At 41.5% G+C, this 11,915-nt stretch overlaps 1 protein-coding gene across 1 annotated transcript in view; it reads left to right on the top strand.

The window, feature by feature from the left end:
- The window catches only part of PCNX2 (pecanex homolog 2 (Drosophila)), a 153,489-nt gene that overhangs the window by 6,601 nt on the left and 134,973 nt on the right, over positions 1-11,915 (top strand). The window contains exons 4-7 of the mRNA XM_019472707.1: positions 277-313; positions 1,198-2,487; positions 11,135-11,282; positions 11,451-11,596. Coding sequence (XP_019328252.1) covers positions 277-313; positions 1,198-2,487; positions 11,135-11,282; positions 11,451-11,596 — 1,621 coding nt within the window. The remainder of the gene's footprint in view (positions 1-276; positions 314-1,197; positions 2,488-11,134; positions 11,283-11,450; positions 11,597-11,915) is intronic.

The raw sequence follows: 11,915 nt of genomic DNA, 5'->3' as shown, positions 1-11,915 counted from the left end.
AAAAAAAAAAAATCTTAAGATACTTTTTTTTTCCCCTCCCTGAACATCACACACAATTGCAATGATGCAATTTGGAGCATGACTGTTCTATAACCATCTCCCTCACCCATCCCTTGCATTTTGTGCAAGGTACATGTCCAAATTTCAGTGATGTTAAGCAACTTAACAATGCTGTAATTAACCTTTGATTAGATAGCTGTTGCATTGATAGATGTTTTTTCCAACAGAATTTAATAAATGCCCATGCTAATTTTGTGCGTTTCTTTTTATTTTTAGGAGCTGCCAACACGGGAAACTATTGAAGATCTCAGAGGTATCTTAAAGGCTTTATAAATCCCTTTAAACCTTTGCTTAATCATTGCCTGCCACAAAAAAAAGGGCACAGAGGATCCCATGGCAGGTTCTGTTGTGCCTCATGTTAGGAGCTGAATGGAAAAGCTCAAGAGAATAAAATCTCAAGGGAATTCTAACAGACTAAGCTTTCTCAGCTGTCAGCCAAGCTGTTTGGGATGCAGCCTTTTGGTGAGCATGCAAGTAGCTCTCCCCATTTTGACACGGGGAGATGAAAGAGCCTTCCCCCCACATTGTGGGGAAGCTCTGTGCCTCTGGAAAGCATTAAACCAGGAAGCCAACTCTCAGATTGCATCTTAAAGCCCTTGAACATCTTCTGACTGTAGACTCCTGTTGCGATTGACCTTTAGCTTGGTAGTGTATACTCCAGCACACCTTGCTTTGCCTACAGTTCCAGTGCTTGAGATGTCTCAATATATTTCAGTTTATGTCCTTTTTGTTAAGGTTGATTGCCATATCCTATGGGACCATTTAGGAATTGCACAAAGTGATGTAAAAAACTTCTGCCACACTGGCTTATTCTTTCTTTCATCTCTCCCTAAGTGGGGATAATTCTGTAAAACATTTTAGTTTTGATATTAGCTGTTTCTTGAGGTATTTTGACTATTTAAATTAAATAGATATGCTGCTACACCTGTCTTGACCCGGAAGGACTCCAGCTTGCTTTTATAGTATTTCTCAAGTAGCTAACAAAAAAGATCCTTGCATAGGAACTGTTTTAATCAGCTACATCATCTGTGCTTCCTCTGCTCTGCTCTGGATCAGATTTTGCTAGCTAAAGATCATACTTCAATAATGCACAGTGTTCATGTTTGTGAGACCTAACTCCCATATGTTTTTTATTAGGTGTTATGGTATTAGAAGACCAGGCTGCACCACCAGTTTCATCTACCTCACCCTGTATCAAAGCAGATACATTACCTGTTTCTACAGCCTCCACTTCAGGTGCCACCACATCAGCAACAGTGACAAAACCAGCTGCTATGGAAGCACTTTCTGGTAACGGAATAAATGAAAAAGGTGGGAACGGACAGCCTTGTGGACAGCATGGATCCCAAGATATTCTTGTGGACAGAGATGTAGCTAAAAACTTCTCCAATATTTCTTCATCACAAGGTGATATTTTAAGGACTGGAGTTTCTTCAGAGCCATGGGACAGTGAAAATTCAGTTACTTCAGACCATTTGAGTAATCCTAAAAGCTACAAAAGAGAGAAATTGGCAGATGGGTCACCACAGACAGGCTTTAGCAGTAACTGCCCACAGTGCAATGCTATTGCAAACGAAGATCCCGAGCACGTGGAAAGTTCTTGCAATGCTGCTAATACCCATGAGGACCTTGATTGCTTGGACAGTGAGACTGCTGTTGCAGTTGTGGACAACTCTCTTCCTGGAGACCAGCTATGTGAGCCCATTAAAATTGTCATCACAATGAGTACTACACCAAACACCACCCTCAGTGACCTAGCGGGCTCTGTCCACCTAAAGGCTCTGGGAACTGAGAGAACGAGCTCAGCCCTCGAGTCTGGTATAGTTACAGCAGGTTGGTCAAGCCAGCAAACTAATGAACAGCTCAGAATCCCCGTTATCACTTTTGACTTGTCTGATGACAGTAAAGGTAAGGCCTGCCCAGAAGTTAGTGAAAGCGAAAGAACTCCAGAAACTTTAAAGGCAGAGCTGTCGTCCAACCAATGCTCTGGCTATGAATCGGGTGATGCAGTGAAGGAACGCGGCAACCCAGCAAATACTCCTTTAGAAACCAACACTTGTTCAGATCCAAATCGGGAGAATGCTTCTGAAAATGTGCAGACCGTGGATTTAACTTCTAAGGAAGACCTGCAGAACCTAGACCCGCAGTCCTGTATAACTGCTCATGAAAAGAGGCACATGCGAGTGCTGAGCGTAGACAGCGGGACAGATGTGCTTTTAAGTAAGAATTTCATAGAGGTATCTGACAAAGAAAAGACCTTACCAACTTCTAAATCGGATCTAGAAGCTAAAGAAGGACAGGTGCCTAATGAATCTAACTTTCTAGAGTTTGTCTCCCTCCTGGAATCCATTAATACCTCAAAGATGAAGGCATCTAATCAATCCACTGTCAAAATGGAGACGACAAAGGAAAATGGGCTTGTTGGAGGTATGATGCATGGTTTACAACTCTTTTGGAATAAAGAAGTTGCAACTAGTTACATTATTTATAGCAGCTTAGCCTGAGATCTGCAGTAGTGCAAATTCCTAGAGGAGTACTCGTTTTGCTAATAGGGTCAGGGAAGGGCTGGGCTTGGTGGGACAAGGAGATTTAGTGAAAGTGTGATAGTGTCAGCTGCAGTTCTTTGAATATTTTTATTTTCTTAAAGATTTTCCTTTAGAAAACCTAACACTAACCTCGGTAGGTGTCTGGTATGTATCTAGTATTCTGTACTAGAATGGCATACATGTGGCAGGCCTGGATTGTTGGAATACCAGAAATATCTTACAAAAATGTGTATAGCTATAGCATTACACCTGCCCTTGTCTATCTTACCAGGTGCACATTGAAGAGTTGTCTGTGTGTTCCTGTAAGTACGTAGAAAGCTGGAATTGTCACTGGTGATGGTTCAACTTTTAGCTAACACGTGTGCGTGCACACACACATTCCTAAACTTCCTGCGCAGTTGTGGGTTGGTTTATAATTAAAAAAAGAAAAAATAATGTATTTGTTCTCAATAGGTAAGAGGTTTGATTTTTAGTTGCTTAAAACTAAAATTCTTGGGTTTTAAGGAGGAAAGTTTGGTGGTTGTTTTCAATGAAAGCCCCCAGTATTTTAATGAAAAAGGGTATCTTCCCATGCAAGTTCCCATTTAAATCAAAAGGGCTATTATTTAAAATAAAAAACCCTCAATCGGCTAATTTTAAAACCTATATGCAATCCAATTTATAGTTCTTATATAGAAATACCTGGTTTTAATCAGCATTCTCATCGCTGTCACCTAACTCTGTGACCTCTTTCTGTTAGGAAGGAATATTGTTTGTAGTGTCTTTAGCAGCTCTCTAGGCAAAACTAGCAGGACTGTTTCGTGAGGATGTGACACATGGTGCAGTGAAGGCAGGTGCAATCTCAGGGTACTTGCCGAGTGATCGGTGCAATCAGTTTAGAAGATATGGGCCAAAGTGAAATAAAACAACTTGTATCTTCCCCTTCTCTGAAATGTTTGCTTTACCTTAGATCCTATAATAAGCTGTTCTAAGACAGCCTAAGGATGCAATCTCAATACCTGTTTTGCATGGAAGGTAAGAAACTTAATGGCGCTCAGCAGAACAGCTTGGCACTCCTGTTTTGCGATGGTATCCCTGTCCATAGACAGACTCTAGGGAGTCTCTGCTCCCCTGGCTCGTTCCCGCAAGAACCTTCTGTTACGTGAAAAACACACGGCTGATTTCAAAGTTTGTCAGCTTGTTTAAAAACAACTGTGAAATTCATGTTTTTATCTTGTTTAAAAAAATTTAAGTAGTTTTATTTTCTCAATGTGTCATCTAACTGTAGATTCTGTTTACCTTTCACTCTGCCTTTCCTAACTCTTTCCTCATATCTGTCCTATCAATTACACTAGACCCAGATCTCATTCCATCTTTCACTTGTGTCCTTTTTTCCTCCCACCTTATATTTCTAATTCTGTGCCTTCTCTTCCTCTGTTCATCTCTTTTCAGTTTAGCCACTCCACGTCCCTCCTGTGCGACCTCCTTATTTGCCTTCCTCTTCATACTGCTTCTCTCTCATCTTTCCCTCTGTTCTTCCTAGCAATCCACACTTGCTTTTCTAGCCTTTCCCGCTCTCTTGATCTCGCCTAAAGCTGTTGCTTCCCCAAGGCTTGCATTCAGTTCTGTACTTACCCTCCTCTCCGTTCCCTAGTCAAATTTTGCTCCTCCTAGGCCTGGTGCCTCTCTTCTGGTCTGTCTTACCCATCTCTCCCGCCTTCTCAGACTGTTTGTTCTGCAGAGCAGTTTCTGTCCTGCTCTATCGAGTTTATCAGCCTGCCCAGCTGGCTCCAGTCCACACTCCCTGGTTTCTTAAGATGTATGCTGAGCAAGCCCTGCTTTTCACTGGAGCCTGCTGAGCCCAAAGAGCCCTGCCGGGTCCCCAGGGTGCAGGGGGTCGGGTGCAGGGTCACCTCCCTGTGCAGCAGCACACAATGAAACGAGGGTTGCGGCAAGTGGATTGTGATCTTTGCTACTCCTCAGCCATAAAAAGGAGTATTTACACAAGAATTTGACTTCTGTGTGGTGTGACTTAGCTGGAAAAGAGAAAAGATAAAAATATCAGAAGTAAGTTTTTTTTTAAAAAAAAAAAAGCGCAGCTAATCTGCAAAGGGCTTTCAGACAGGTACCCTGAGATAATATGAATGGAGAAGACTGCTGCGTAAAAGAAAGCAATGGGTGATCAATCAGACTCAGATTCCACAGTGACAAAAAAACCCAACAAACCAAAACTTTATTAATGTATGTGTAGTTATCGTGCTTTAGATCTAGCAAACAAGATTCTTATTGGTATCCAAGATCCTGAGGAAATAGGAGGATTCTGTCTTCCCTCAAACCAAGCTGTTACTTAAAGTGACCTAAACTGAATTTCCTACTTTACTATTTTCTTAAGTCCTTATGTCTGTGAGACAGTGAAGTTGAGCTGCATACGCATATAATTAAGTGGCGCTGCTTGTCCGGTGTGGGCCCACCAAGTGTCACCCTGGGAAAGGAGCGGGGCTGGGAAGAGGGGTGCCCTGCAGGAGCGGGGATGGTGGCTGTGAAGTGTCTCCTGCACCTTGGACCGGCACTGTGGGGAAAAAGGAGATTCAATCTGAACTCTTTAAGCTAGGGAGAGGTAGTTCAAAGGCAGTTATTTATAAGAGCAAGTAGGCTTTGTTTTCTAGCCTAGTCAGAACGTGCTGTTTGCTAAAATAAATTACTGTCATTACTGGTAGCTTCCCCACAGTAAGACTGGATTTTAGGAATGAGAACCTCTAATCTGTTTGCAGCCTTGCGATTACAAATATGCTTTAACAAAATAGCATCTTAGAACAGATCTGAATAAACATTATTCCCCCATTAAAGTGGTTGTTAAAAAAAGTGTATGTGTGTGGAATACAAAGCAAGTCAAGCTATGCACCAGTTGTTTTGAGGGAGGAGGTTGGTTGTGTTTGGTTTTTGTTCTTTTAACCTTGCAAATCGCCTAATTGGCAAAAGCTAATAATAGATGCCTGGTCCAAACGAGTATGAAATGCACCCCACAAAGGTGTTTATTAGGCAATGTGAGAAACTTGGCAAATTCCTGGAAAGCTGGATATTCAGAGCTGTGTGTAAGAAAGCTGACATTTGGCATTAATTTGGAGAAGGCGGGGAAATGTGTTCATCAGAACAGTCGTGCAAGTGAGTGAATGTCATGGATGGGTCTTTGTTATGGGTGCTCCTTCACAGAACTTGTGAGTTCTGTGGAAACGGAAGAGATACCGTCCTGACCACTTAAGCCTTCGCCAGTAGACAGCTCAGTAAAATGCAGTACGAGAAAACTAAAGCCTTGCTTTATGCTGCCAAGGATGCCAGATTTAATGTGTTAAAACGCAGGACATAAAGCTGTCTAAGAGCTGTTCTGTTGCCACCCCACCTCTTCTAGATCGTGAGAAAGTACCACTAACACCGTTGCTAAAAATTACTTTCAGGCCAGTGTCCTTTCAGTTTTGAATCAAACCTGCACCACCCACGTAATGAAAGCCTGTTGAAGGGCAACTGCAAATTTTCTTCAGTCTTTGAGAAGCATAAGGAAAGCCGGGTTTATTGGTTGCTTTGGGTCCCTCTGATGTGTCTGGAGCTGAGTAAGAGCAGCTGTGCATCAGACTTATGGAGGGCAAAAACTCATGTATGTCCCTTCTGGCACAGCTGGCTTGTAATCTAGGACAGGCAATGTTATCACCCAGGGAGCAAAGCCCACCATGGGAGTGGTGGGGACCAGCACGGGAGAACCTAAACCAGGACTGTGTGGCCTGAATTTAGATGTTTTGCAGGTTCTTTTTAGAAAAGGTACTCATCATTCTGGGCAGTGCACAAACCACAACATCGAGTGAGTTCTTCTGGATCCCAAGCAATTACCCTTCTCATATAAAAAGCTAAACCATACTCCTGTGGATATTTTTAGACTCCTCAGTTTTTTCCCCTGCATGTGAGAAAGAGGGCTATTGCCTGCCTTATAATCATGGGGAAGAAGGATCTTGTGCATTGAGTCACCAGGCCAAATGACAGCCGTGGTAGGAGGTGACAGCAGGGAAGTTTGCTGGCAGGCAGGCAGCACCTAGGACACAAAGCCCTGCCGGGTGCTAGCTCCTCTCTCGGAGCAGCTGTGTGTCATCCCTGACTCTCATGCCAGAGAGGGACCACGTGGCATTTGATGCCCCTCTTTGGATGGGGAGGAAATGGGGTGCAGAACTCGGTTCTCTAAATCTGATACTCGATGTGTGAGGCGTGATGGGTTGAGATTTTAAAATTTCAGTCTTTAAATCAAAGAGGTAATAGTATGTTTGATGACAAGGCTGACACCTGTAAAGAAACTATGAGGTTATTTCAGAGATCTGTATTCTGACATAATTGTTAGGTATAATGATTAGACTACTTACCTGGGACCTCAAAAACCTTGATTTTATTCCCAGCTTAAGTCTCCCTGTCCTGCAACAGGTGCAGTGGGTAACGCTAGTTTTGCTTATTGCTTCAGGATTAATGTGGTAATCCTGATTAATGGATAATCCCATGTGCTTCTTCAGTGCCCATGTTGAACTTTTATAGCAGTTCTTGGACTGTGTCAGATTCCCTGGGCACTCCTGTTTGTTTGGTGGGTGACCAGTTTTAATGTCAGATTTTTCTTTTAATGTATTTGTGGCATAATAGGCAAATTTGGGTTGAAGAATAAAGTAGATAAGCTAGATGTTTCTGCTAAAGCAGTCAGTGAAGAAAGGGTTGGGAATGTCCTTAGGATATATTCTCCAAGATATGAATGGGACAGCTCACGACTAGTAGAGCTTTTGTTTCATGCTGGTACTAACAAAAGCACAGTGATTTGAAATCAATTATCTCTGTGGCTGAATGGACAACAAATATATTTTAAAGTGAAACTCTCTATTTTGGAGCATAGTGTTGTGGAAGGAAGTAGATTCTGTAGCAGAGCAATTAATGAACAGAAGAGACTCAGGCTTAATTAGCTTAATTCTGCTTGACCAGATTTCAAACCAGATGGCATTTGAAATTATGACAACAGTGGCATTTTAACTTACAGGAGTGAGTTGTGGAGGTTGGGATAGGGATATAGAAGTAAAAGATGAGGGAAAAAGTTCTGGGAGACTCTGGAGAGAGGGCACAAAATAGTAGAAATATTTTGGAGAAATGTTACAGAGCAATAAAAATTCATTCTAATTACCTAATAATAAGGCAACTTTAAAGTTGAGATACGCTGACAGCTGGTTATCGAGATTACTATATGTACAAAGGCTGCTCCATTTCAACTGTGAAACTGTTTTCAGCCTCCTCTCAGTGTGGAGCAAAGGCTTATCTGCAAAGATGATTTGGCATACCTAAAATCTGTTCCACAAATGAAAAAGTTACATGGCAAAGGAAATTTTGGTAGTGTAACTGCATTTGAATTAGGAGCTCATTTGTCAGTGTTGGAATGTTATATTTTTAAGTAATGTTGCTATGCTGTTACATCTCTTTAGTTCAGATAAAAATGTTTACAGGAAGTATCTTATACCCATATGGGACATATAAGAAATGTTTATCTTGGTAAGGATTTTACCAGGGTAACTAAAGGATGTATCTTGTGCTCAACCAAAATACAAAAATTGTGTACAGACTAAAACTGGTTGTTTGTGCAGGACTCTTCTGAATCACCCCTCCCCAAGCCTGACTTAGCAATGAATCCTAATAGTTACGCCTCACATATCTGAGTCATGTGGCATATAATTTCCAGATAAATTATGAAGTTACTTGCAGAGCCTGGGTCTAAGCTTGGGGCTTCTGCTAGCCCAGTCATGTGTATGCCAGAGATGTGTGGAGCGGTGGCTTGGGGTAGACAGCTCTGGTAGGAAGCCACAGGGAAGGTACAGGTATGCTGCCATGCTGTGCTTTTTATTCTTCTCTTACTCTTGGAGAGGGTTTTTCCTAGTAACTTGAGCTTTGCCAGCACAATTTCCATGCAAAGAGCGTTTGGTGAGTAGAGCCGATTACGTACCCTGGCAGAACACTCCTAGTCTAGACACCTCTATCTCCACTTGAATGCTGAAGGTGTAAGTCACTCAGAAGAAAATGAGTAATAATCATGAAAACCAGTCACAAACCCATCATGGCCGACCTTTCCAGTGGTGGAAGTACTCATCACCATGGTGTTGTCTGATTGGCATATAAAGCCTGTAAGAAGCCGTACATTTATGTTTTTATTATTATGACTCTTTACCACTGCAGGTAAAAGAAGTCTGCAAGGCTTGTGGTTTAGAATGGAAGAGAGAGTGCCATTTTCTAAAACCACTAGATAATCAAATTAAAAAATCTTTTTAATTGTTCCAGCCCTAGAGCTAGTTTTGGGCAATATGGGACCAATTAGATTATTAAAACCACAGTTTCTGATCTCTATCAAATTATTCTTACAGCTTGAACAGCCTAAGCCTTTAGGAAGGTAATTTCGATTAGGTGTCTGTGGCTCTGTCGCCTCCCTCAGGTACAATTACATCATTAAAGGGATGCTTCAGTAATGCCACAGTTAAATAAGGCACAGTTTCTGCTTAAAATGGAGTTTAAATCTTTAATTAGGAAAGGGAGAAAGTGTTGTCTGCTCCCCTCCCCACATTTCTTTTTCCTAAGTAGAAGAAAGTAGGTCTGGAAGACTTACTGAATTCTGTCTCCATGCACAACAGATAGAAAACATTTCCCTAAACCAAACTTACGCTCATTGTATTTATTGCACAAGAAGTCAGGATCCTTGGTCATCGTGTGCTACAAAGAGAGCAGGAGACTCGGAGCACTGGCAGTGTTGTAGTGTGATTCTTTTTTTTTTTTTTTTTTTCTTCCTTCTTGTGGAGGCTGAAGGAACACTGCTGTTCCAAGCAAGAGTTACACAGTGTCTTTATCTCTACTGCCCATTCCCTCTCGCTTCTGGTACCCTGGCTGGTGAGCGTCTGGGGACCCACTGAGACTCTTCAGGCTTGGTGCTTGTTGTGCTTCACATTAAGGGCTGAGACCTGCTGGAACAAGATGTGGTGGTACAAGTAAAGCTGTTCTTACGCTTCTGGATCCCCCCTGCCCCCGGCGCTCCTCCCCCCCTCCCCTCCCCAAAGTAAATGTGAAGTGTCTGCAGTGAAAAGTGGTAATGTGTGAGTGTCTGAGGCTTTAGGGTGTTAGAGGGGTGTGTCCTGTGAATTGAAGCTGGTGTAGAGATGTCTTAACTTCTGAAAGTAGGTTTGTTTGTAGAAGTAATGTGTTATTAGATCAGCTGATATGGTTGGAGGAAAACAAGACGTGATCTGAAGGGTCTGCATATCCAAAAGCTTGTTTGTTTTTTTCAGTTATATCAGTTGGCCTAATAAAAGATACTACGTTTCTCTACAAGCCTTGAATCTGTTTTATCCTTAGACCATCTTAACTATGACACCACTATTTCTTGACTGGTGACTCTTGCAGGTTAGGATGGTAATTGTATCGATAGGAAATATGGTTTAACAAATGGAATTTTTTGTGGGGGAAGTTTCTGTGGGGTTTTTTTTTTTTGATGATTAAATTTCTAAGGTGTTTAAACAGCAGGTACTGCAAGAAGTCTGGGTAAGTACACTTCAATACACCTTCCTCAGTGCAAGAAGCTATGGGACTCACTGAAGCATCTCCAACAAGCACCACAAAAAACATTTCTTGTTTTTTTTTTTCATTTAAAGCATTAAGTGTGCATATGGTGGTGATGAAATCACTGTCTTAGTTGCACTTTAAAATCCTGAAAAATATATTTTTTTTTTTAGTTTACAGTCAAAGCACAGTTGCAAAATGTTTCACTATTCAATGTGAATGTTAGTAACTAAAAGAGACTATTGCTTGGAAGTTGTATATGTATATATAAATAAATGATGTGTAGAGAGGTAATATAAATATAATTGGTATTCAAATTGGTATTCAAAGTCATAGAAATCGGACGAGTCTATCACATAGATTTTAAAATCTATAGTTGTGTATTTTCCAAGCATAGGAGAATCTACTGTGAAGTTGTTTAGCCAGTTTGTTCTTTGTCCTGCATCAGGTGTGTGGCCGGTGGGGAAAAGGGATTAGGCAGCTACCTGCTTTCCTGTCCAAGAGCTCTATTTCCTTTGAAGGTGCTGCTTTCCCTCTTGTAAAAGGGGAATGGACCAGTGCTTCTGCTTTTCCTCTGCCAGTATACACAACCTGGGAACAAATTACAGCCCCCAGGGAAACAGTCTCTTACCATTCTAGGTTAGGGACAGATTGCTTCCCTCTGAAACAATAGGAGAAGCAAAGCAGAAATTCTCTCTCGTTTGTCCTTTGCCTCACACAGCCTGTTCTTGAAACGACCCATTCACGCAGCCTCGGAGTCAGAGTATTTCCTCATCCAGATTCTGTGACTGTATTGTTTTAAGTAGTTTTAATGTTTTTCATAAAACTAGTAATTACTGCAGTGTTTTAGCTTTTCTTTTTCAGATGTTCTTGTTCAGTAGTTAGTGAACAAAACTCTTGACAGTCATCTGCGGAGAGTGGCTCCACTTCACTGTCCTGTTTTCCAGATAGCCAGATGATGGAGAGAAAAGAAGAAATGGTGGGAACAGAAAAGCACTGTGAGCAACTTCCTAAACAGGAAAGATCAGATGTACAAAGCCAAGATCATGCTAGTACTAGTCCGGTGCTACCAGAGTCTGCCAAATTTGCAGCACTGTAAGGCCAGTTTACTTTACAATTTTATACTTCAAAGATATGATGTAAGCTGTTTTGTTTCACTGAGTAGAAATGACATAAACTTTTAATTAACCTCTCTTTCTTTTTGTTTTATTGAGAACAAGAAAAAAGTTCCTCATAGTAGTTTTGAAACATTTTTGTGTCAAGTTACCAGGGCAACAGGCAAAGGCAGATAATCTACCGAGTAACTTCTCAGCAAGACAGTTCTGTCTTGCAAGTAATAAGTGGACCTGAGGCATCTGTGCAAGATGAGCTATCTGTGGATGCAATGCACGTGTTCATAGATGAAAATGGTGAGTTTCTGTAGTTGGAATAATTACAATGTGTGCGGAAATTTCTTTAGGAACTTTAGATGACCTGGAAGGATATTTCTCTTGTCTGTTACCGATTGCATGTTTTTCTGTGTGCATGAAAGAAAAAGGTTTAGTAATTTAAAGTCAGATCAGCAGTAACTAGAGTTTTCAAAATCCACCAGCGACCATCACAGACCTGAGGCTTACACAGTGCATGAAGTTTGTCTTCCAAACATCATCCTCAAAAAATGCTGGTGTCGTGTTTTAATCTGGCAGGCAGCTAGACACCACACAGCCGTTTGCTCACCCTCCCCCACCG

This window comes from Aptenodytes forsteri, unplaced genomic scaffold (genome assembly GCF_000699145.1).
Source record: "Aptenodytes forsteri isolate BGI_AS27 unplaced genomic scaffold, ASM69914v1 Scaffold132, whole genome shotgun sequence".
Lineage (NCBI taxonomy): Eukaryota > Metazoa > Chordata > Aves > Sphenisciformes > Spheniscidae > Aptenodytes > Aptenodytes forsteri.
This window is presented reverse-complemented; position numbering and strand designations above follow the sequence as displayed.